Consider the following 24,651-nt stretch of genomic DNA (forward strand, 5'->3'; position numbering starts at 1 on the left):
TCCCAAGTCGAGTAGTTTGTTAGGTGCACGGGCTTTGGAGTGTCTTTTCATCCTGGCTCAACCACCTATCAGCTACAGATCTCTAAATTATTTATTCTTCTTGGCCTCAGCTTGGTCATCTGTAAAACAGAGATAATAATATAGCACCTACCTCATAATACTGTTCTAAGGTTCAGGTAAAACAATACATGTGAAATGCTCAACACACTTCTAGAGCATAGTATGTGCTCAGTAAATGTTAGCTGTATTACTGCTCAGCAGTCATAAATTGTTAGTAAAGTCATGAATTTGTACTGCTTCACAGTGAAAAAGAATTCTTAAGAACATCACTGACATGTAACACTGACGCAACCATAAAACTTAGCTTTAAACTGTTAATACAGTTTGAGAAGAAAACCCAGCTAAAAAGCTTTGTGCTATGAAGTTTATATGCATTTCCTCATTTACTTTTTAACTACAACCCCATGTTGACATGTTTACTCGACAAATGGCATGACGACTATTGCTGTTTCTTGGTTGGTTGCTCAGACACTGACCTGCTTTTTCCTTACACAGGGGGATACACTGCTTTTTTTTTTTTGAGACGGAGTCTTGCTTTGTGGCCCAGGCTGGAGTGCAGTGGTGCAATCTTGGCTCACTGCAAGCTCTGCCTCCCAGGTTCAAGTGATTCTTCTGCCTCAGCCTCCTGAGTAGCTGGGACTATAGGTGCACACCACCACGCCTGGCTAATTTTTGTATTTTTAGTAGAGACGGGGTTTCACCATATTGGTCAGGCTGGTCTTGAACTCCTGACCTTGTGATCCACCCACCTCTGCCTCCCAAAGTGCTGGGATTACAAGAGTGAGCCACTGCACCCGGCCTACACTGCAGACATCCTCTTAATTAAAAGCTCAGTGACTAATGTGATATTTCTAAAATTATGCAACTTGCCATCTCTAACCACTGCTTCTTGGGGCTGTATCTATGTCCACTGAGTAGACTAGTTTTGGCTTGAATATTTTCTTAACTTCTGTACAGTTACTCAAAACATCTCTGTAGTTGTTCCACTTGTTAAAAGGGGCTGGTTCACTGCTTTCTTGACTTGGTGAGGGGTGGGGAGGGAAACATAACTGGAATCCTGGTTCCCCCCCACCCTTAACAGTTAAATCTATATTCAGGATTATTTTTTCAAAAAGATCAGGTTTTTTTTTTTTTTTTTTTTTTGATACAGGATCTTGCTCTGTCACCCAGGCTGGAGTGCAGTGGCAAAATCTTGGGTCACTGAGCTCCTCCACCACCTCCCGAGCTCAAGGGATCCTCTCACCTCAACCTCCTGAGTAGCTGAGACTACAGGCATGCACCACCACACCTGGCTATTTTTTGTAGACATGGGGTCTCACCACGTTGCCCAGTTTGGTGTGGAACTCCTGGGCTCAAGAGATCCGCCCACCTCAGCCTCCCAGCGCTGGGATTACAAGTGTGCGGCACCACACCCAACCTGCTTTTTTTGAATGAAAGCAATCCAGCCTCCTTTCTGGTTCTTTTCATTTATAGTCATTAATGTTGATTATCTTCTCTTCTGCTCTTTCATGAGTGTGGGATGGTGATTATCAGAATATTTAACGCTCTAAATGTCTTCTGGCTAGTCTGTTTCTACATTGTCTTTTTCAAATCAAGCTTTATGAGACAATGGGATTGTCAATGAAGTTTTGCTGACTTCTACTGTATTAAATTTCTAACAAAAAACCACAATTACATCAGGCAAAATGCATTTTTGATAAATACCCCAAAGTTGCTTTTGCTCAAGATTCCTATCTTGGCATTTAGATACTTCTTTTCACACATACTATTACTTCATTAGAGCTGAGCTTGCTGACTCTGAACCAATCAGAACAAACTCCAGAAACTCTTATTTCCTACAGAATTCTTGCCAAAAATGGTGCCCCAAAAAAGAATTTCTAAGGTAGACAGTGGGATGTGGGTACAAGAACAGAACATACATGCAAACTGTTTTGTTGATTGTAATTTATCAGCAAGTCCTGGGAACAGAAAGTTTAATAACACTAGACTTTCCTAACCACTTTAATTTTGACATACTAGTTGCAAAGATAATTTAAATCCTCATGCCATGTGAATGGTAGACATGATTATGTATCCTTATGCTGTGGAGACAGTAATCACCTAAAAAATGTGAGGCAGGGTTTGACAGGTTGACTCAATGCTTAGAAAATGCTATTTAAAGTGACTTTCTATTTCTTCATTATAAAGCCATGCCTATTCAATTCAAACACATCAGGGCATTTCTCTGGGAGGCCAATAGTCTTCTTACTGTTTTAGGACTAAAAAGATATAATGACTATTTACGGAGTAGGTCTCAAATGTTCTGAAGTGTGGCAGAAAAATAACCTCCTAGTATTCAATTTGTACCAAAATTAAGATCAGTAACAGATTCTGACGCTCTGGGGTGTATACTTCTCATTGTACTCCCTTCAAATAAAGCAAGTGACCATGCTTTAACTACTCAAAAGCATAGTTACTGAGAAAAGCACCAATATTGATGACCTCATGAAAAAAAAAAGACTAAAAAGCCACTTCATGTTGCAAAAGCTATGCTACTTACCCCCTCAAAGAGGTAGTCCCCAACAATATAAAGTCCTGAATTTAAGTCATGATGGAACTACAAGCAAAGTGACTCATTCTATACTCATTCTCTTAACAGTTCTTCACATTCCCACATGGAGTTCTGAATCTTGATTATGGTGGCAGTGATTACATGAAGCTACATGAGATAAAACTGCACAGAACCAAACACAAATACATGAAGCTACATTAGATAAAACTGCACAGAACAAAACACACACACATGAGTGCTTGTAAAAACTGGTAAAATCCGAATAAGCTCTGTGGAGTGTATCAACATCAACTTCTTGGCTTTTAAAAGTTTTGACACACACTTCTCATTGTATAAAATGTTATCATTGGAGATGGCTGGTTGAAGAAAACACTAGGACTTCTCTGCACATTTTTTCTGCAACTTCCTATGAATCTGTAACTATTTCAAAACAATTTTTATTTTTTTTAAATGAGAAATCAGAATCTTTGGGGAAAAGTTCTACTGAAGGAGTGATGTACTCTAAAGAAGAGACCCAAAAAAGTCCACACCACCATAGAGTATATTTATAAGGACACTTACGCCACAAATAGAGATTAATTATCTTAGGTATCAAAGCAGATTAATTTAGAGAGATACAATCTAGCTTACTGAAAATAGCAATTCTCATTTTGTTGAGGTTTGTTCCATTTTGTCTGTGATAACTGGAACTACAAACTAGTTCTGCTCTCCTTAAAATCAGAAAGGACAAGCCACAGAAAAATAATTTTTTCTGCCCGCCCACTGCACTTCTCTTCTCCCATCTACAACCTCCTCCACACACCAGATTTCTCCTCTAAGCTCTCAAGTTTAAATAACACTGGACCACAACTCATGTCTGTCTATCGTGAGGAAACTTCACAACAGAAAACGCCTAGGCTTGTTTTCAGGCCCACGGGCAAACATATGTTTTAGATTAAAAGGCATTTTACATCTTGGCTTTATGAGCTCCCGAGAAGCCAAACTGTCCCTATGCCTAAGCTGTTCCCTTGGCTATCAAGCACCTTTGGAAGACGCATAAACTCTTTCAGGCTAGGTGGATTTTCTTTTGCACATTTAAAGAGTTTTATTAACAAGTATCCTTCCAACAACTGTATCTTTCACACCTGCAAAGTTAACCAACAGACCAGGGCGTTCGAAAATTTTGCTTAATGAACCTATCATCAGCTAGAGATGAAATAAAATTGAAAATCCCCTTTACCCCACCGGTTCTCAAAGTTGGCTGCATATTAGAATGACGTGGTGGCCTTTTAAAAAATTACCAGGGCCTGGGTCCCACTCCTAGATTCTGATTTAATTGCTATGATGTGTAGCCTGAGCTTTGGGAGTTTTAAAATTTCCCCAGGTCAAAACCACCACATGAGTGCACAACTCTTCACACTTATCATATTTCATCATTCTTCCAAAAATGCATACATAGAGAAAGGAGTTATCATCTATTCGAGTCTTTTGGAATCTATGCAATTATTCCACCAGAACCTTATCAATCCAGGAGTTAACGCCAGCCTTCCCTCTGGCCCTGAAAATAAACACTGGGAATGCTGCCTTTCAGGTCTAGTAGAGGCCCTGTCAATGCACTCAGTTTCATATCTAGTGAAAACAGAAGGCTCAGGTGAGAAACAGAAAATCCTCAAAGTATGTCCTTTTTAATCAAAGCTTTAATACCCAAACAAACTACATCCTATTAAGAAAAGTGGGTGTTCCAGACTTCATTTTTTTGAAAGGGGCACAGAGCCTAAAACTGTATTTTCCAGGATCATTCAAACTTGTAAGAAAACAAGAGGTATGATGCAAGAAAATATTTTCACAGCACCTCTGGATCCAAGTTGTCATAATTCCAAAGGGAGCAGAGAATGACTTGGAAAAAAGAACTTCATGATTAAAGATTATTTTCTCAATTGACATTTTACCTTCCCCAAGACTGAAACAGCATCTATTCCAAAAGCGTATTGGTTATGAACTATCGCTACTGCTTAGAACCTATTTTGCTTATCCATATCAATTCCAAATCTAGATTCAAAAGGCAGAATTCAAATGAGGGCAGCATATAAAGCTGGAATTTTAAAATAATGAGAAAACAAATTTTTTTGAAACCCCCAATGTTAAATTAAGACTGTTTCTAAAACACACATATAGATAATTATTAGGAGAACATAAAAGGAGAAATGGTTTCTCTGTAGCCCAGTAATTCAATTCTTCTGTATTTTCCCTAGGGAAATTTTGGAAATAAGCCTGAAAAAGGCATTTATAAGGCTGTTCAATGCAACACTGGTATGACAGTGAAACACTCACAAAGGAAAAAGTAATCCATTATACACATATCACGGAATATATACAAACATGTACGCATGTATATATATTTACCTATATATATATTTACATATATATATATGCACACACACCTGCATATGTGTGTGTATCCAAGACACAGTGGGTCTGCAGAACAGTATGTAAAGAATATCAGTCATGTAAAAAACAGTAAAACTGTATTTTTATAGGCAAGTACATATGTATACAATACACACAAAAAGGTTAGAAAAAGCCACACTCCAAAATGATAACAGTAATTACCTCTAAGATTCAAGGTATTTGTGCTTACAGGGAAGAGGGGAGTGTTGAGCTTTATCTGTAATATTTCATTTTTTAATAATGAAAACGAATTCACATCTTCTGGCTAGAATAAATGAATCCGAAAAAGATGATGCCCAGAAACACTTTAAGAAATTAAACATAATTATACCCACCTTAACTGTGACAGGTGCCAACAAAGCTTTAGTGACACACATCGTCTTTCCTCAGTGGAAATAGTAGAAAGCAGTGGAGGGTTTAGAGCAGAAAATTCTGATCAAATTTGCATCCAGGTATGGCCATTCAGCTGTTCCACTTAACCAAAGGGAATTCTCACTGTCTTCTTTTCCTGGGATAGGTGTGTGCCCACTACGTAACTGTATACACACAAGGTGCTTACCTGCAACTTAAGAAATGGAAGCACTGGAAGGATGTCACTCAAAAGGGGTAGCACGGAGACAATATTCATGCTTCCATGTGAAAGCCAGCAATGGACAAAAATCAACCCACTGCAAATTCAGCATCAGTATATTACATATGTATTGCCACTTGGCTCAATGAAGACAGAAACACTTTTCCAAGATACCAGTAAAAAGGTGCTGCTCAAAATATTTATATGTAATATAACCTGTTTCCTTTCCTATAAATATCTTCTTTGCCATAACTGTCTTTCAGACTTGTCATCATCCTTTAATGTCAGAAAAGTCCCAAAATGACAGCCTATTGGTAACATGTGGCTTCCAGATGTGATGTTTCTACTGTGACTATTTCACATAAAAGTCCAGACTTCCACTTCATCTTCATCTAGTAACACTGGGTCTACCTTTCTTCATTCCAACCACTGGTTGGAGAACTGTCCACTGAGAAAGGACAAGCACTCTGCACCATCCCAGCCTCCACCATACCCTACTGCTTCCTGAACCCCGAGGCTGAGAGGGTCAAGTACCCTGTTTTATTCTGCTTCTGCTGTTGCTTTTCTCACAGTAAAGAAAAAATAATACCGTACTTACGTCTCTACCAAAGGCGGGAAAACTAAGAGAGTGCCAGAAGTTCTGAGAATGAGAAGGAGTATTTTTCCGTAAGACTGAAGACTATTTCTACATGTCTAATCTGCAAACAAACTATGTTTCTGTTGAAAGAATACAACTAAATATATTATGAAATTACTGGCCAATTCTCTCATTTGCAGTATCTTCCTGTCCTTTGAAGGGATTTGAATTTGCTATGCCTTAAATATGGATATGCCACCAGCTGGAAGATACAGAGGTAGGGAAAAAGCAAACACAAGAATTGGTTTTATAAATTATACATATATGAACCTACATTAATTTTATACTTAAAATTCACCAGGTCTTCAATTCTAAATATACTTCTTGAGTAGCAACTATATGTAACAGACACTGCATATTATGTGTTACAAGGATGGAAGATGAGTAAAACATAGTTCTCACCTTCTAGGAGCTTGCATGTAAGTGGGTAGGGATTGGGGAGAAAGACAGATATATAAGTTACTCTACTAGAAAGGCAAATTAAGAGAAGACAGTAGGACACGCACAAACAACGCCTGAGAGCTGGGAGGGAACAAGATGAGGAACAGATTCAGGGAGGCAGCACCATGTGAGCTGGGCCTTGGGATAGTTTTCCCCACCACCAATCTTTTTTTTGAGATGGAGTCTTGCTCTGTCACCCAGGTTGGAGTGCAGTGGCACAATCTTGGGTCACTGCCTCCTGGGTTCAAGTGATTCTCCTGGCTCGGCCTCCCAAGTAGCTGAAAATTTTTATAGCTTTAGTAGAAATGGGGTTTCACCATGTTGTTCAGGCTGGTCTCAAACTCCTGACCTCAAGTGATCCACCTACCTCGGCCTCCCAAAGTGCTGGCATTATAAGCATGAGTCACCATGTTTGGCTTTTTTTTTTGAGATGAGGTCTCACCCTGTCACCCAGGCTGGAGAGCAGTATCGGCTCACTGCAGCCGAGATTTTTGTTGCCCAGGCTGGTCTCAAATTCCTGGGCTCAAGCGATCTGCCTTCCTCGGCCTCCCAAAGTGCTAGGATTACAAGTGTGAGCCACCGTGCCCAGCCGATAATGATAATATCTAAAGGATGAGAAAAGCAAGGCAGAAACAACAGAAACCCTGGGGAGTAAGTCACACAGTGTAGCTGCAGTGTAGTGCACATGAAGTAAGGACAGGGCAAAAGGAAGCTGGAGAAGTAACTGGGATCACGTTACTGATAGACTTTAACGCCAAGTTGATGAATTTGTTCTTAAAAAGATGAGGAATGGGGCACTACCAAGTGAAGCAGGTAAGATGCTCATCACTGGAGTGAAAGCAAATGGACTAGTTACATAAGAAATTACAAATTAAACAAAATAATTAATACTTCTGTAAGCTATTTGCATAACAATACACAATTTTCTCTACTTTGTGGAGAAAACTCCACTGCTCTTGTGCGATCATTGAATCCAATATTCTTTGTTAATTTTCAAGCTTCTATTATTAATGAGAATTACCCAACTAAGCAGTAAGCGTTTAAGAGGGATCCTAGGTATATAGCTACCTTATACTTATGAGAGTTTAAGGAAGTTGGTTCAGAAGTAATCACATCGTTCCTGATAGTCATATCAGAATGTATTTCCAGGTCCACAGAGTTTAGTAAATACACATATGGGCACTTGCACACGACAGACACGATAAAGGAGAACTCACCATCCTAGAATTTATGAAGGTCTTCATAAAGGAGGTATTGTAGTTAAGAAAAAAGAAAGTACCAGGTTATGGACCAGAAAACCCAAATTCTAGTCTTGTTTTGCCACTGAGTAACAGTGAGACTTTGAGTAAGTCACTTCCCTTCTTTCAGTCTCAGAAACCTCACCTGTAAAACAAGAAGGATCTCACCAGAACAAACTCTAAGGTCTAACCACTTCTCTAAATATCAAAAGTTTCAAGCTGGCAGCCCACAAGTCAGATGTGGCAGGCAGGCTGTGCGGGCCAAAGCACTCACAAACAAAAAGAACCTCATGCTGAAACACTGAAAGATCTCACATAAAAATACAGATTTTTCACTTTTTCTTGAAAACCCAGGGAATGTGGCAATATGAGACCTACACCCCCACATGGCCACAATCTGCTATGGCTGAGCAGGTGCTGCCCCCAACTGACCTGACCTATCTAGTTGTCTAGTTTATCAGTCTCCACCCTCTGCCTTGCTCATTTGTTACCTGCCTGAGTCTGTGACCCTTGCCATACACATAGGAAACATTCCCTGTATTTACTCACTCTACAGCTATATGAGCCACGCACTGAGCCAGATGCTGTAAAAGAAATAAGCATCAGACATATCTACTTGAGAAATACAAACTCACTGTCAGAAATAACAGTTTTGAGAGTGGAATTTCAAGTTATGGCAGAAGATATTATTTCAATTTTTCAAATATGGTAAGAGATGGATCTGCAGCCTAGATCAGTATTTTCAGGAAAAGGAGTATGAATATTTGGTAAAAAGTTCAAGCTTCTTAAGTAGAAGACACAAAGTCAAGCCTTTCCCTATAAGCAATTAAGTCCACAGGCTCTCTGTAGAACACAAATGCAAGGAACTGCCGGCAGGCAGAGGGCTGTTGAATGCAGAAGCTCAGCCCCATAAGGATGCTCCTTTATTATTTCAAACGTGAAAGCAAGGGACCTGAAAAGTGAGATCTGATCAGTCACTGAGGTGCACGTGCATATAAATATCCAGGTTCTGAGAACAGTGACCTAAGGTATTAACTCTCAGTCATGTGTGGACCAGGGGATCAGCAGAGTCTCTGGCCATTCTGGTTCTCTAAGACACATCATGGTTCTTTGCTTTGTCAGACTCCTATCATGCAGGATTTTCCAGGAAACAAGATGTGTCTTCTTCATCTCATTACTGTCATACTGTCTTGATAGTAGTTCACCATTGTGCTGTGCTGGTCCTTAAGCGCTTGTCATCCTTTGAATATGTCTATGAAATGATGCCATTGGTATTTTCCTTCATTGCTAGAAATCAGGCAAGTACAGGAAGCCGCAGAACGATTGAGTATATATGAAATTCATAATTTATAACAGCAAACGAAAGCATGAATACCCATTAATAGAGACCTTGTAAGTTAAATGATAGTAAAGACACAAAATATTCTGCAGCTGCAAAAGAGAATGAGCTGGAAAGTTACTCAGCAATAAAAAGGAATAAGCTATTGACACACATAACAACTTAAATGAATCTCAAGAAAATTACGCTGAATGAAAAAAACCAAAATGCCAATCCCAAAAGGTTACATACTATATGACTTCATATTTATAACATTCTTTAAATGACAAGATTATAAAAATGGAGAACAGATTAGTGGCTGCCAAGGGTTAGAGATGGTGGGGTTGGGGGAATAGGAGAAAGGTGGAGGGTGGTTACACCAACCTACATATATGAAAGAATTGTATACAAATACACCCATACCATATATTCCATGCCATGAAAAGAACAGAGATGCTCTTGAAACAATTTCTGAAAATTTTCAGTAAACCTCTTTCTATTATGAAGGTACCTTTGGAAAACTAAAGAGATGGGGAGGGGAAAGAAAATGGGAATATTTTATATATGATCTGAATGAACCCTAAAACATACTGGTAAAGGAAAAATAAGGTAGTGTGTGTACAAAAACCAGGTAAAAACATTAATACTTAATGCTTATCCACACAATTTTTCTCAATTAACACTGGCTGCCTCTACAGATGGAGTCATGGGAGGCTGAGTGTTAACATGGATGGGACGCCTGAACCTCCTGAATTTTATACCTTTATTCACAAAATTACTTTCTTCTTGCATATGTGAAAATCAAGGCAAATCAACGATTCTGTGCCCTCACCTTTGTTCATACCTGTGGTCTGGCAACTGCTTTCTGTTACTACTCAACCCCCTGTAAGTACTAAATTACCTTCTGCACCCAAGCCTCTCAAGCCTCCATACTAGTTCTGAAAATCAATGTCACTGGTTACCTGAAAATGCTTCTGAGTAATTACACTTTCAACACACTGTACTATTACACATGACATAGCTCAGTTTATGATAGCTGACTATAAAACATGACAACTATCTTCAAGCCAGCTGGATATTTTGAATTTCAAAAAGAACATGTGAGAACAAATCAAAAAGTAACGATGATGACGACTACTGATTTTTGAGCTTTTACTATGTGCTCAGTACTGTGCCAAGTAGCTTACATACATTATCTCAATGTTTAATAGGTGTGTTGTGTTATTTTCATTTTATAGGCAGGAAACTGAAGCTCAGATAGGTTACATATTTCATCCGGGCATGGTGGCTCACACTTATAATCCCAGCACTTTGGGAGGCTGAGGTGGGCAATCACTTGTGCCCAGGAGTTCGAGACCAGCCTGGGAAACATGGCAAAAACCCATGTCTTTAAAAAAAAAAAAAAAAAAGGCTGGGTGTGATGGTGCACACTTCTAGTCCCAGCTACCTGGGAGGCTGAGATGGGAGAATCACTTGAGCCTGGGAAGTTGAAGTTGCAGTGAGCTATATCTAGCATCACTGCACTTCAGCCTGAGTAACAGAGTGAGACCTTGTCTCCAAAATAAAAATAAAAATAAAAATAAACAAAGTTGCTTAAGGTCATACAGCTTCTAAGAGAAGAACTTGAACTTGTACTAGGATCTGTCAATACTAAAAATGAGACATCATTTTCCTTCTATAGCTTAGTAAAACTTACCTCAGCTGAGAATCTGTTGCTTTTACGATCCTAGTAATCAAGCTAGGCTCTAGAAACCTATTATCAAAATATCTGCAACTTGCAGTTAGCAGATACAATACTGTTTTTTTTTTTTTTGAGACGGAGTCTCGCTCTATCGCCCAGGCTGGAGTGCTGTGGCCGGATCTCAGCTCACTGCAAGCTCTGCCTCCCGGGTTCACGCCATTCTCCTGCCTCAGCCTCCTGAGTAGTTGGGACTACAGGCGCCCGCCACCTCGCCCGGCTAGTTTTTTGTATTTTTTTTCAGTAGAGACGGGGTTTCACCGTGTTAGCCAGGATGGTCTCGATCTCCTGACCTTGTGATCTGCCCGTCTCGGCCTCCCAAAGTGCTGGGATTACAGGCTTGAGCCACCGCGCCTGGCCAGGATACAATACTTAACACAAAAACTGAGGGGGCTCCAAAATAAGAAAGCCGAAGTTGAGACTCTTAGTCAATCTAATAAAAAATTTAATAGTTGATCCCTAGATGAGATGGCACCTACTTTGGTTTGCTCAATGATCAAAACTCTTTCACAAGGAAAATACATCCAACCAGAAAATTTAAGATTTTATCTTTGTCAATAAACTTCTGGATTAAACACTGATATCTGAATCAAACTCAAACTTCTAGAAAATTATATGAATCATCTGTCAATAGACTACTGGTGTATTATTATTAATGGCTTCTGATTTCTGTAATCAGTCCCTGAATATTTCAAATACAGCACTTAACCCTAAATATTCTCAAACAGAAAAATTTCTGGGTCTCATCTACCGAATTCCTCATACAGGAAGTTTACAAGTAAAGACGGATCACTTAAGCAAGAGATTTCACTTTTAGTTTAAAATGTCTGAAATCATCTTTACAGAGCTGACCAAAAAAAAAAAAAAGCTGAAACATCCACCAAGGTATCAGAAACCTTCCCCAACATAAGATTATTTTAAGTAACATGACACCACAAAAGATTTAAAATAAAACTCATATGACTAAAATCAGCAACTTTCTAAGAGAAGAAAAACAATGTTAATAAAATTAAAATTAAATGCCAGCAAATAATGGAACCCAAGATTTGTCCTCTGCATTTCCAGGGCACCTCTTAACAAACTTAAACAATAATATTTGTATTATCAAGGCAGTTTCTACCCACAGCAAATTTCTTCTTCAAGATACCTTGGACTTCCTATTCTATTCTGCTTCTAGTAGTAATGTAAGTGCAAGAATTTTGTTAAGCCCCACACTGGACTAGCAAAATCAATTATCAACTGGCTGTCTCCATTACTCTTTTTGGTGCCAAATCTTTTTTCATTAATCCCCTTGCATGAAGGTTGTTATACCCATTTTCTAAAGTAGGAGCACTCGATGTTCATTCTCTAAGGTCATGTAATCGATATCTTCTGAAAACTGACAGAGGTCCTTTCTGACTCTGTTAACTCTTCCGCAGCTCCCCACCCTGTCCTGGTATAACAGAACAGACATAAAGCCACGGGTGTAAGGTGAAAACACACACGCAAAATTACCCATGATTCTTAAGTGATTCACAGGTAATCACCACTCATTTCACTGGCATTCTGACTACTGTCAGTTAGAACGTCACAAGGTTAAGGACAACTGAAATAAAGCATCCTGCAGAAGAACATATCAGCCTCCATTTTGTCTGAACTAGAGAACACATTCTAGAAGTTTTGTTTTTGATGAGAATAGGCATTGGGTGGCTTTAGAAAGTAGTAAATGAGTCTCTGTACAAACAATAATTCTATTTGGCTATTTTGCGACGTATCTTCACTCAACATAAAAAAGGCGGTTGAGAAAGGTCAGTACACAGAAATATATTGTAGGCCAATAAGCAATCAAAATAGCTTATTAAATACTGCAAACAGTGGAAGTTATTTAATGTAGCAATTTATACATTCAATATTGACTTTTAATGAACTTAAAGTCTCTTTTGCTTAAAAGTTCAGATTTTCAGGGAAGATAAAAGTACAGAAAGTTGTTAGAATTTCCATTAAATTGGGGTATTCAGTACTATAATATCAACTTGTTGAACCCAAAGAGATACTGTTCAAATGCTACTAAATATTAGCTCTATTCATACAGTCTTTAATGTAGGTCATAAAACTAAAGGATTTTCATCTGTGGCCTGAAAGAGAATATTTCAAAATATTGAAGTATTCAGTGAACACATTTACAAATTGCTGAGTTGGATTACAAAATGGAAATGATGCTTGAGGAAGAAGGCTCATCTTCTTTCATGCTAAAAGATGACTTTTTTCTTTGCAGGATGTTTAAATAGAAATAATATTTGGGTTTTATCTCTGTATGTTTCTGGGTTCCACCTGGTATCAATCACAAGAGAGGAAATTCTGTGCAGAAGGCCATGCTTTCCAGTAATGAACAATCTGGCAAGAACTTGAAAACCTGACAGGCTTAAAGGTTACATGCCAGAGTGCTCTGCATCTTTATCACTCTTTCCCTGCAATCTTCATTTAAAAATCTACAATTCAAGTTCAAAGTAAGGCAACAAGCTTGAATTCCATGGAATACACCAGTTCTGTCTACCAGGATTCAAAGCCAGATCAGGAAAAAATAAAAACCTAACAGAGTATAAAGGGAGAAAGTGAAAAAAGGAAGAAAGGAAAGAAGAGAGGGAAGAACAGAGAGGAAAAAAAATTTTTTTTAAATAAAGCATCATGTTACAGAATGGATATGCTCCAGGGAACTGATGAATATTTGAACTTAAGGTTCATCAGTCTTCAAGACACAAAGATAGAGAAATAAATCAGCTATAAAACAAAGATGAGTGTTTTGAACATCATTTGAACCTTGTGTTTTACAACATGTGCTACGGAATCATTGAGCCACATAATATTCAATTAAAAAGAGGTTTTGGGATGTTCAGCTAGCATTTAATTAGGACATACCATATTTAAAAAGCAATAAAAATAAAATTAAGAAAACAAGAGAAAAGGGCCCATGCTGTATAGCCCATGAATCTCATCGGCTTTATCATGAAAGTTTATTGTTTTTAATCCTAGTACAATCAGCTACCAGTTACATACAGTAAAAAACAGAAACAGCCACAAAGCAATGATGATAGAGATAGTCTGTGACATTGTACAGTGGAGGAAATATTCTCTGTTGGAATCCTCCAGCGGACCCCCACCTGGCTTCAGCAGTTAAGCTATCACTCCCTCCCTCCCCAAAATAGTTAAAAGAAAAATTAACATCTTGCTTGGGTACAGCAAGATTCTAATACCTCTTGGGGACACTGGAGAACTTTAAAAAAACTAAAGCAGTAGAAACAAAACAATAACTGAAACGTGGAAGCAAGGTGACACACAAAGAAGCTCCGTGAGGCCTTGGCTTCAGATCACCTCAAAGCGAACCACCTGGAAAGAAAAGACAAGGCTGTGACACCTGGAAAGAACAGGCAAAAGGTTCAGTAACCCTTAATATAACATCATTTCACTCCTTCCCAAATCTATTGAATTCAAGTTTTTCTCAAGGTTTTTATTTTTATAAGTGAGCCAGGTTGTAGAAAATGGCTTCCTTTTCTAATAGTATTGTAAATGTTAACAACTAGCACATACTTACTCTTTCAGCACTATAAAATAACACAAGAAGAGAGCATTTTTAGCAAAGCATGCTGTCTTCTTTATCTCAAACCCTTTGAAGCAACCACACAGTAGGCTATTTATATGACTGTGTACTCTTACCTTAGAGGAATAATGACTCCGTTCAAAAACTAAGTCTCATATATATTTGGTTCGATTGAGGGCTTTTTCAGCCAGGTGACCACTTTCATCTGTGATCTTCTCCCAATCAGTCTGTCCGACCACAAAACCTATGGCCCTTTTCCTATCTGCATCCTTCTTCTCTTCCAGGTCTGCCCATCTGACCTAAAAAGAACACAGCATTAGGCTGAGCTTTAGGAAAAATAAATATGCAAAGAGCCCCCTCCCTCTCTGGACAGTCTAAGGGGTAGAATGACTCATCTGAAACCTCAAGCTTAAAAAATTAAAAACTAACCCAGGAAAACTGGGAAAAGTCACATATTTTAAGTCACAGAGAGAAAACTCTCTGGCCAATCCAAGTCCTAACCATTCCAGCTCCTGAACAGTTCAGCTCAATCCTGTCCTCTCTTTCTCCTCTGCCATTCCTTTTTATTTAATAATTCACTGACCTCATTTTTTTTTTTCACCTGAAAGCAAAGCACTAATCTCTACCTAGTCTTCCTGTCTGTACTCACGCCCTCCAGATTCATGCTGTCAGAGTGATCTTCCTAAAACACACAGTTGTGACTCATTTGCTTTAACTCCTTCCCCTACCTACCAGGTAAAGTCCAAGAACTCAGGTCCCTCTTGAGCTGGCCCCAACTACTTTCCTGCAACATCTCTGGCCAGTGCCTATGGCATTTTATACAAACAATACAGACTTCCTTCTAGCACTCAGAGCGCATTGCACCATTTCATGTCTCTGTAACTCTGCATATAAGTACTAGTCATTCTTCCTGAAATGTCTTTTCCCTAACCTTATCCGCTTGGCATGAGTCCAGTCATCCCTCCCTGACTTACCCCTTTTTCCTTTGCCAATCAAATAATCACTGCTTCCCACAGTTAACTTCTGGATTTTGATATGTCTGCTTTTGAACTTCCACACTGTACTGTAATTATCCACTTATAGATCTGTCTTTCCTAACAGACTATCAACACCCTAGATCAGTAACTGAATTTTATTTATCTCTACACAAAAATATTTCTTGAAATTTAATCTTAGAGAAAACAGTAAGCTGGTATTACTATTTTTATTCATGAGATAAAGAGACCAAGAAACAGACTCAGCTGATATCCATGGCAAGATTATAACTACAAATACATGGATCAGGGATATTTCCTATTGGTATTCTGATTTTTAAAATATATATATTCTTACATATGATTTTTTAAAATTTTTGTAATTTTTTTTTTTTTTTTAGAGTCAGAGTCTCACTATGTTGCCCAGGCTGGTCTCAAACTGCTGGGCTCAAGCAATCCTCCTGCCTTGGCCTCCCAAAGTGCTATGATCATAAGCATGAGCCACCATGCCCAGCCACATATTATGTTAACATGTTTTTAAAAGTATATGGAGATATACATACTCTGTAAAAGTTCAGATTCTTAAAAAGAAACTATGAATCTGTTGCTTGCACTACATGGTACCAAAGTCTGCAGATAATGTATTTTAAACATGGCTTGTGATTTATTATCTGTGACAAGGAGAGGGAACCAGAGCATGGAAACACCATGCTCTTCACACTGGACCTGGAAATGCATTATTGCTCTAACGTACACAAATTACTATTTGCATGACTGGCAATGAAATAACTAGGCTTCTAACAGTATCACCTGGTCAAAGAGAGGAGTCACAGTAATAGCAGTAGGAAGAAACTGATAACACCTGACTTCCCAGAAAGTAGGTTTTTAGTATATAGAAAACCTATGGCTCAATGTCTTTCATGGGCCTTAGTAAGAAGCCTAATAAATAATGTGGGCTTTCATATAGAAAAATCTTTGGGCATTCTGCCCATCAACGCTGAAGTACCTATTTTGATTAATTCATATATACAGCCAGGCACAGTGGCTTACACCTGTAATTCCAGCACTTTGGGAGGCCAAGGCCGGCAGATCACTTCAGCCCAGGTGTTCGAGACCAGCATGGGTAACATGGCGAAACCATGTCTCTACTAAAAATACAAAAATTAGCTGGGCATGGTGGTGTGGTGGGTGTCTGAAATCCTAGCTACTAACAAGGATAAGGTAGGAGAATTGCTTGAGCCTGGGAGGCAGAAGTGACAGTGAGCCAAGATCACACCACTGCACTCCAGCCTGGGTGACAGAGAGACCCTACCTCAAAAATAAATACATAAATAAATAAATAAAATTCATATATACTCTCTCAGCTCCACCTAGGATCAAGGATACACATTTTAGCGAAAGTCATTACAAACTAAGTTTTGGGCATTTATGTGAAAACACACTACTGTGCTGAGGATGCCATGGGAATGGATTTAAATTTGCTGTGGGCTGGTTACTTTTTCTTTGTTCAGTGGCCACAGTTTGCCCCTTATATGGTAGGATTAGAAGAAAAAGTGTTTAGTTGTTTTTGAAATAAGTAGTATGTTTGCGAATAAATGCCCAAGATTTTAACATTGGAATTCGGCCAGGCACAGTGGCTCACGCCTGTAATCTCAGCACTTTGGGAGGCTGAGGCAGACAGATCACCTGAAGTCAGGAGTTTGAGACCAGCCCGGCCAACATGGTGAAACCCCATCTCTACTAAAAATACAAACAAAATTAGCCAGGTGTGGTGGTGGGCACCTGTAATCCCAGCTACTCAGGAGGCTGAGGCATGAGAATGGCTTGAACTGGGAGGCAGAGTTTGCAGTGAGCCAAAATCACGCCACTGCACTCCAGCCTGGCAACAGAGTGAGACCCCGTCTCAAAAAAAAAAAAAAAAAAAACCTTGGGGAGTTATACATGATATAAACGTCATGCACATGTACCCTAGAACTTAAAGTATAATAATAAAAAAAAAAACCAACAACAAATGAAGTTGGAATTAAAGTATTTTGGAAACTACTGTATTTTGTTAATATCTCTAATTTATACTGATGCTATAGTAAAATTATTTATTTACATGTTGAATTCCTCCACTGGATGTCAGCTCCTTAAGAGGACTCATTCATAGACTTCATACAAAGACATTCAACATATGGAATGAATAAATGATTACCAAACCACTAAAAATATAAGAAGCAGAATAATGACTTTCAGCTTGAAATGGCTTCTTAAATGTCAGTGTCCCTTTTAATTTTCCTAGAGGTACTTTTGAGACTGACAACATTTTTGCTGTTGTTTTTTCCTGTAAAAATAAAACTGTTATAATACAGAAAAATCTCGACTAGCACTCAAAGGTTTGAGGTCCTTATATTTCATCCACTGTCACTATAAATATTTCTAAAATACACAAATTCAGCAAGCAAACAAGGGAAATGTTTGCCTTTCATAGTCATCAAAGAAATACAAATTAAAGTCCAAGTAAGCTATCATTTTATACCCAAGCAAGCAAACATTTTAAAAGTAAATTATATTTTAAAGCCTAGCCATTTAGGCAAAATTCTAATATAACCAACTCTACAGAACCACCTTTTCGTTATAGAGGAAGTTAATCCCAAGAACCCACCTGGTATCTGTAAAAAGCTGGATCACAGAAACAAAAAAACCCCAGAAAAGGAATGAGTAATGTACAGCATTCTGTATTCTTTACTACCTGTAGGATCTTCTTGTGCTCTAATGTTGATTTTGGTGAGTAGTTCAAGAGTTAAAAACTATCTGAAGTCAAGGTATAAGGCAGGGGAGGAGAGTTAAAGAGGAGTAACTTTAAAGAACTAGAATGTGCACCATTCAGTTCTCTTTGGTCACCCAACCTAACAAAATAAACTGCATGGCATTACATACTCCTTAGTGAAGACAGTGATAGTTACCTGAGTAAAAACAGAGAAAATATTTCTCATTTTAGATTACTAATTGTTACCAGAACTACACTTTATTATTTGCAAGGAAGGGCCACTTCTGCCTCTGTTGGCTCCAGTCTTAAAACTTGAGTAAGAGGGCCGGGCGTGGTGGCTCAAGCCTGTAATCCCAGCACTTTGGGAGGTCGAGACGGAGGGATCACGAGGTCAGGAGATCGAGACCATCCTGGCTAACACGGTGAAACCCCGTCTCTACTAAAAAAATGCAAAAAACTAGCCGGGCGAGGTGGCGGGCGCCTGTAGTCCCAGCTACTCGGGAGGCTGAGGCAGGAGAATGGCGTGAACCCGGGAGGCGGAGCTTGCAGTGAGCTGAGATCCGGCCACTGCACTCCAGTCTGGGCGACAGAGCGAGACTCCGCCTCAAAAAAAAAAAAAAAAAAAAAAAAAAAAACTTGAGTAAGAGGTATCACTACAAGTAGTTCTTTGGTGAGGCTGGGTGCAAATGGCAGTGGGCTCTCCCTTCCCCATCCCTTGAAGTTACACAGACAAGGGCAGGCTTTGGAGTATCTGCAGTATTTTAAAAAGTTTTGAAACCTGGATTCTTTGTAATAGTGTCCATTACAAAGTACACTAAGTACACTAAGGCACTGAGAAAATTCATTAAGAAACAAATACAAAGAAATGATGCATAGAGGTAAATGATGCACAACCTCATTCTTAAGTAAATAAATGAAAAATGAGATACTATTTTTTTTCACCTATCAGATTATTAAAAGTTAAAGAGTTTGATAACAGCACTGCTGGTCGAAGTGTAGAAAAACAGGCAATTACTTGCATGTAGGTATTTAAAGAGAGACATACACACCACAACCTTCACGTCCGTACTGGCAATAAATGGAAACACTGTAAGCATCCATCAATAAAGATATTACGGTTTGGATGTCTGTCCCCTTCAAATCTCATATTACGGTTTGGATGTTTGTCCCCTTCAAATCTCATGTTGAATTGTAATCCCCAATATTGAAGGTGTTTGGGTCATGGAGGAGGATCCCTCATGAACGTCTTGGTGCCCTCCTAATGGTAATGAGTGAGTTCTCACTCTGAGTTCATATGAGATCTGGTTGTTAAAAAGAGTTGGGACCCCCTCCCCTTGGTTCCTCTCTTGCCACGCTGGCTCCTCCTTTGTCTTCCATCATAACTGAAGACTTCCTGAGGCCTCACTAGGAGCTGATGCTAGCACCAAGCTTCCTATACAGCCTGCAGAACAATGAGCCAAAATAAATATTTTTTCTTTATGAATTACCCAATCTCCCATATTCCTTTATAGCTACGCAAACAGACTAATACAAAGGGACTAGTTAAATAACTGATTGTACAACCCAACAATGGCACACTAAGGAGCCCTTTAAAAAGAATGCTTATATAGAAAGATCAAGATGGAATAGCTGAAAAAGACTTGTACAGAACAGTATATATGATCCCTTTGCTTTGTTATTTTGTTTTAAAGGATATGCACATCTATCACTTTTACTGAATTCAACATTTATGTAAAGACCTATCTAATGCTCTAGCTTCATTTCTCTATTCCTTTTCATAGCAAAACTTCAAAAAGTTGCCTACATATGCTGTACTGTACTTCATCATTTCTTATTCATTCTTTAATCTGCTCCAAACTGGTTTCTGCCCCCTCATCACTGTAGACTGATGACAAACTACAATCATCAGTGACCTCCATGTTGCCACATCTAGCAGTCATTTATCTGTTCCAAACTTACTTGTCTTTTCTGCATCATTTAAAAACTGACTACACTCTTTTCTTCTTGAAACACTTAGCTCTATCTGAACTAAATTTTAGAGTCTGGCGTCCTATTGCCTTTTCCATTTATACTTTTTCCTTGGGCAAGATCATTCGGTCCCATGCTTTTAAATACCATTTCCTGAAATTTGTTAGTTCAGTCTGATCTCCCTGGTGAATTTTGTACTAATAAATCCAATAGTCATTTTGACATTTTCACTTACACTTCTAACTTAATTAGAAGAAAAATTAAAATTTCTCTCACAGAACTTAAATTATTTCTCTCAGTTCCAAAAATCATGACCTATGACTCCCTCAGTTTTCTCTCTCTCACTAAATGGCACCACATACATGCAGTGCTCATGGCCAGAGTACCAAGGGGTCACCCTTGATTCTATCTACCTTTAGACCCTCCACACTCCATCCATTAAGAAGTTCCACAGGTTCTCTTCAATACCCTACTCTGTACTTGGCTTCTTTTGCCCCATGACAAAATGGCACAAGTGACTGGCCACTCCCAATGCCTTTAAGGTTGACAACGCACTAGCCATGTGAGGTTCTGTTCTCCAGTTTTTTAAGTTACTTGTACATTTTGATGAGATAATTTATAAGGTATGACTCCTTTTTGGGAAGTGTAACATGACATAGCGTAAACTAAATCATTTTAAAAATAGCATTCATGTGATTATCTGCCTGTAACTTCCTAAAACCAGATGCCTAAATGGGCCCTTCATTTGTTGGCAGTTATTGACAAAGTCTCTTACCCTCTTCTTCCCAGGCTCAGAAGCACGAGTATCATAATCATCGGGGAGCTGAAGATAATCCTCCATTCTGCTGGCAATGGCCTCCCAGTCACGTTTCCTTTTAGTACCAGTCCTCAAGCCATCCAACTTGTCTGAGGGACAAACACAGAGCCGTAACATTAAGGAAGAGTGTGAGTTTGCACATGACACACACACAGGGGAAAAGAAGGCTGGAACACTTTCAGAGGGCATATCCACATTTTTGAGTGCAGCATCACTTGCAGATCCAAACTATCTTCTTGGCTGAGATAATATCAAGTTCTGTGCCAGAATTTCCATTATTTGGTATTCACTCTGGTAGCCATTATGTTTATGATGTTGGTTTAAGAGCAAATATGGGCAAGGCAAGAAAAGGCACTTGGCTCCTGGTCTCCTTGTCCTCCCACCCACCATAGCTCTCATGTTCTGATGGCAAATGCAAAGTTGGGCTTTTCCAGACAGTGTCTTCCATTCTTTTTTTCTTTAACACAATATTACCACCACCCATTTCATCTGCAATCATGTTTGATACTGTGTCATATGAAAAGCAGGTAGTACCAAGAACTTAATGAGCCAAGCTAACGTTTAAGGTTTTAGATGAACAGTTTTTTTTTTTATTTTTATTTTTTGGTTGCTGTGAGTGCATTCACCATGAATTAATGTTCATGAATAAGCTGACTATATGAGATCACCACTTTCTTTGCTCATACTATGAAGTTGACCATTCTGAGGCTAAGGGCTAGTCAGACAATTTTACCAGACCTGATAATTCTTTCTGAACCCTGAATCTGAGAGGGCTAGGCTTTCCAACAACTCAAAAACTATAATCAATTAATGAATAGGGATTGCAGATTCAGAAATTATGAGATATGAGTTTAGGTGTCTTAAAGAAGAACACGCAATGAAAATGTGTTGAGTCTTTTATTGGTTATTAATAATTGATTTTGAATGCTACATGTAGGATATTATGAGTTATATACATTTTTTGCTACAATGAAGCACTAAACTTCTGAATCATCTGAAGTCATATAAACACACTAGTACTAGGCAGGCCAATGAAGAAAAGCCTAAAAACTTCAGAAACACAGCATAACCACACTTCATTGAATTCCATAAAGAGTGTATATAATAAAAATCTTTTAGACACCACGTTGGAGAAAACTTGGTATGAAAAGTGCAATGAAAGCAGTGGCAGAAAGGGTGAGTTTATGTTTCAAATATAAAAGTTTTACACACAACTAACTGTTACAAGCTTTAAAAACCAGTAAGATTTTGCATTCGTGGCTAAGTTTTTTGTTCCTAAGCCCCTTTCCCATAAAAGTGATTATCATTGAAAAATCAGTAAGGCAAACTGCAACAGTTTATAAAACTCACAAAAATTTTAATCATCTCATTTTGGCAAAATTTTAACATGTATGGATTCAAGAGATCCAGTCGTCTAATCTCTGGAATCACATGCTGTACCAAATAGCTCTATCTACGTGTATATGACGGGCCATATTATACATGATCTTAAAGAAGTGACCCCCTGACTGCACAGGGACACAGGTTATGGTATTAGAAAACCAACAAAGTCCCACAAACAATAAAACTGTTCTCGGTTCAACAGTGTACAGTATTACCAGAAGAGAAAGAAGCTCCAACACACTTATTAAATAAACCTCAAAGGATTTCCAAACTTAATACGATCAAGTTTGACATTAACATACTTCAAAGTAAAAATTTCATATTTCAATTCCAACAACAGAGCACAGCCAGGCAGCAATACAGAAGGGCAGTATGAAAACTGCAAGAACTTTTCCTCATACACTGGGTATATATGACAGGAGTTACAGTTGCAACATGGAATTTCAGAAGAGCATGTATTTCTAGTCTGAGCACCCTTGTTGAAATGTTTAATTTGAAATTTTATTGTGCAAATATGTTTAAAGTTTCCTTCTTGGGCTGAAGAAAGGCTCACACCTCTTCCACATGGCATACTGGAAACCAAACACACAGATGGATGGCATAAGGTGAGGGGAGAGAAATCTGGGGTTGTTAATTACAGAAAGACTGGTGTTCAATCCATGCACACTAATGATTTTCAGAGATTTCAAAAGATGAAGTTTTAAGATGAAGATGAAGTTTTAAATCCAACTTGGCAGGTCACAGAATTTTATCACATATTTGAAACAGTATGTATTATAGCACAACAGAAAAATTCCTTAGATACAGCTATGTATTTTCTAAATGTAAATGGTATTTCTGAAAATCTGTTCAAAGTAAACATACAAGATTACACACCTATACAAATAATAATTATATTCCAACTCCGAAGAGATGAATCTGTCTGACATGTAGAAAACCAATATACAACTCATGAGTAGAGACAAATGACACTGAGATGAGAAAAGCAAAAGTACTTTATATGAAGAAACCTAAATTAGGATGATAACAGTTTCAACTAGCTTCACAGTATGAGAAACTAAAATCATGTCACTGGAGTTTAAGTAGCTTCAGTGCTGAATCCCAGCACCTGATGTGGCAAGTAACAACCTGCCCTTGTATTAGGATGTCTGTGTCCCAGCAGGGAAGAACCAGTCTGGTGGGACTGAAGGTGGGCCACAGGCAGCCTTCAACAACTCCATGCCAGAGGTAGCTCAGGCCCGTTGTAAACTGTTCTAAAATCACATCACTTTCAATTTAACATTCAGGCACAGGCTGAACACTATACTTAATGAGCATAGATCAAGAATCTGCAATAAGATCTAACCAGCTGCTTGAAAGACTATATAGGTAAGTATGTTCTCACTGGCAGACTCATTTGTGAATCAAAATTCCTCTGTTTCAGATTCAACTGTTTTCGCTCAACATGTGACACTGCTAAAACGTAATACATTTCCACCCAGTATAATCATTTTCCAAGAGTAATTGGGGAATGTTGGTAAAGTACTCAGAAAAATAAATTGTACTTGGTAATCAAATTATATTAAATTTGTTATGATAAGGAAGGCAACATAAATAGGCTACAAGATCTGACACAAGATCCTCATGTTTCAGAGAAGAATCTTCTCAGTTGGGTCAATGGACCAACCTTGAAGTAGTAAGCACTTTCAAGAATGCACACTCATTTGCCTTCCTCTGTGGTAGGATTAGCTCTCAATACAGTGGTGCAAGATACAAGTCCTTATATATAACATTACTGTCACTCTTGTTAAAAAATAAAACCCGACTGCAAATATGTTAAAATTTATTTCCCAGATTTATTACCAGATCTTCAGTGCCTTTCATTGAAATGGTTTATTTAAAAAAATCCATTTCTGGAATTCATTATCTACTATTCTGTCTTTAAAACTGAAAATCTGTATAAAATGTATTTTCTGAAAAGCAAATGGTAGACGGGCCAGAATTTTTTCCAGAAATTCCAAGAAATACCAATATTAATATATATGCTTGAATAATCATCACAACTAAATTCCCTTTTCCTTTTAAAAACAGAAAAGTAAAAGATGGACTGGTTTGAGTTTAAAACAGCATTACCCCAGATCATGTATTACATGAGGCCTCTAAAGATTACACGTTAAGCTAATATTTATCACTTTTACATCCCCCTTAACTATCTTTATGATC

General features: G+C 38.4%; 1 protein-coding gene across 4 annotated transcripts in view; it reads right to left on the reverse strand.

Annotated features, from left to right (window-relative positions):
• Positions 1-13,929: 13,929 nt before the first annotated feature.
• Positions 13,930-24,651, reverse strand: part of YLPM1 (YLP motif containing 1) — a 74,887-nt gene continuing 64,165 nt past the window's right edge. The window contains exons 19-21 of one of the 4 annotated variants that reach the window (XM_033187423.1): positions 21,025-21,155; positions 14,672-14,854; positions 13,930-14,344 (exon numbers count right to left, since the gene is read on the reverse strand). In XM_033187423.1, coding sequence (XP_033043314.1) covers positions 14,708-14,854; positions 21,025-21,155 — 278 coding nt within the window. In that variant the 3' untranslated portion in view covers positions 13,930-14,344; positions 14,672-14,707. Of the gene's footprint in view, positions 14,345-14,671; positions 14,855-21,024; positions 21,156-21,633; positions 23,022-24,651 lie in introns of those variants that run through there. The other 3 variants (XM_033187425.1, XR_004431505.1, XM_033187424.1) reach the window with 3 other exon arrangements.

Source organism: Trachypithecus francoisi, unplaced genomic scaffold, assembly GCF_009764315.1.
Source record: "Trachypithecus francoisi isolate TF-2019V2 unplaced genomic scaffold, Tfra_2.0 Lachesis_group3, whole genome shotgun sequence".
In the NCBI taxonomy this organism is placed as follows: domain Eukaryota; kingdom Metazoa; phylum Chordata; class Mammalia; order Primates; family Cercopithecidae; genus Trachypithecus; species Trachypithecus francoisi.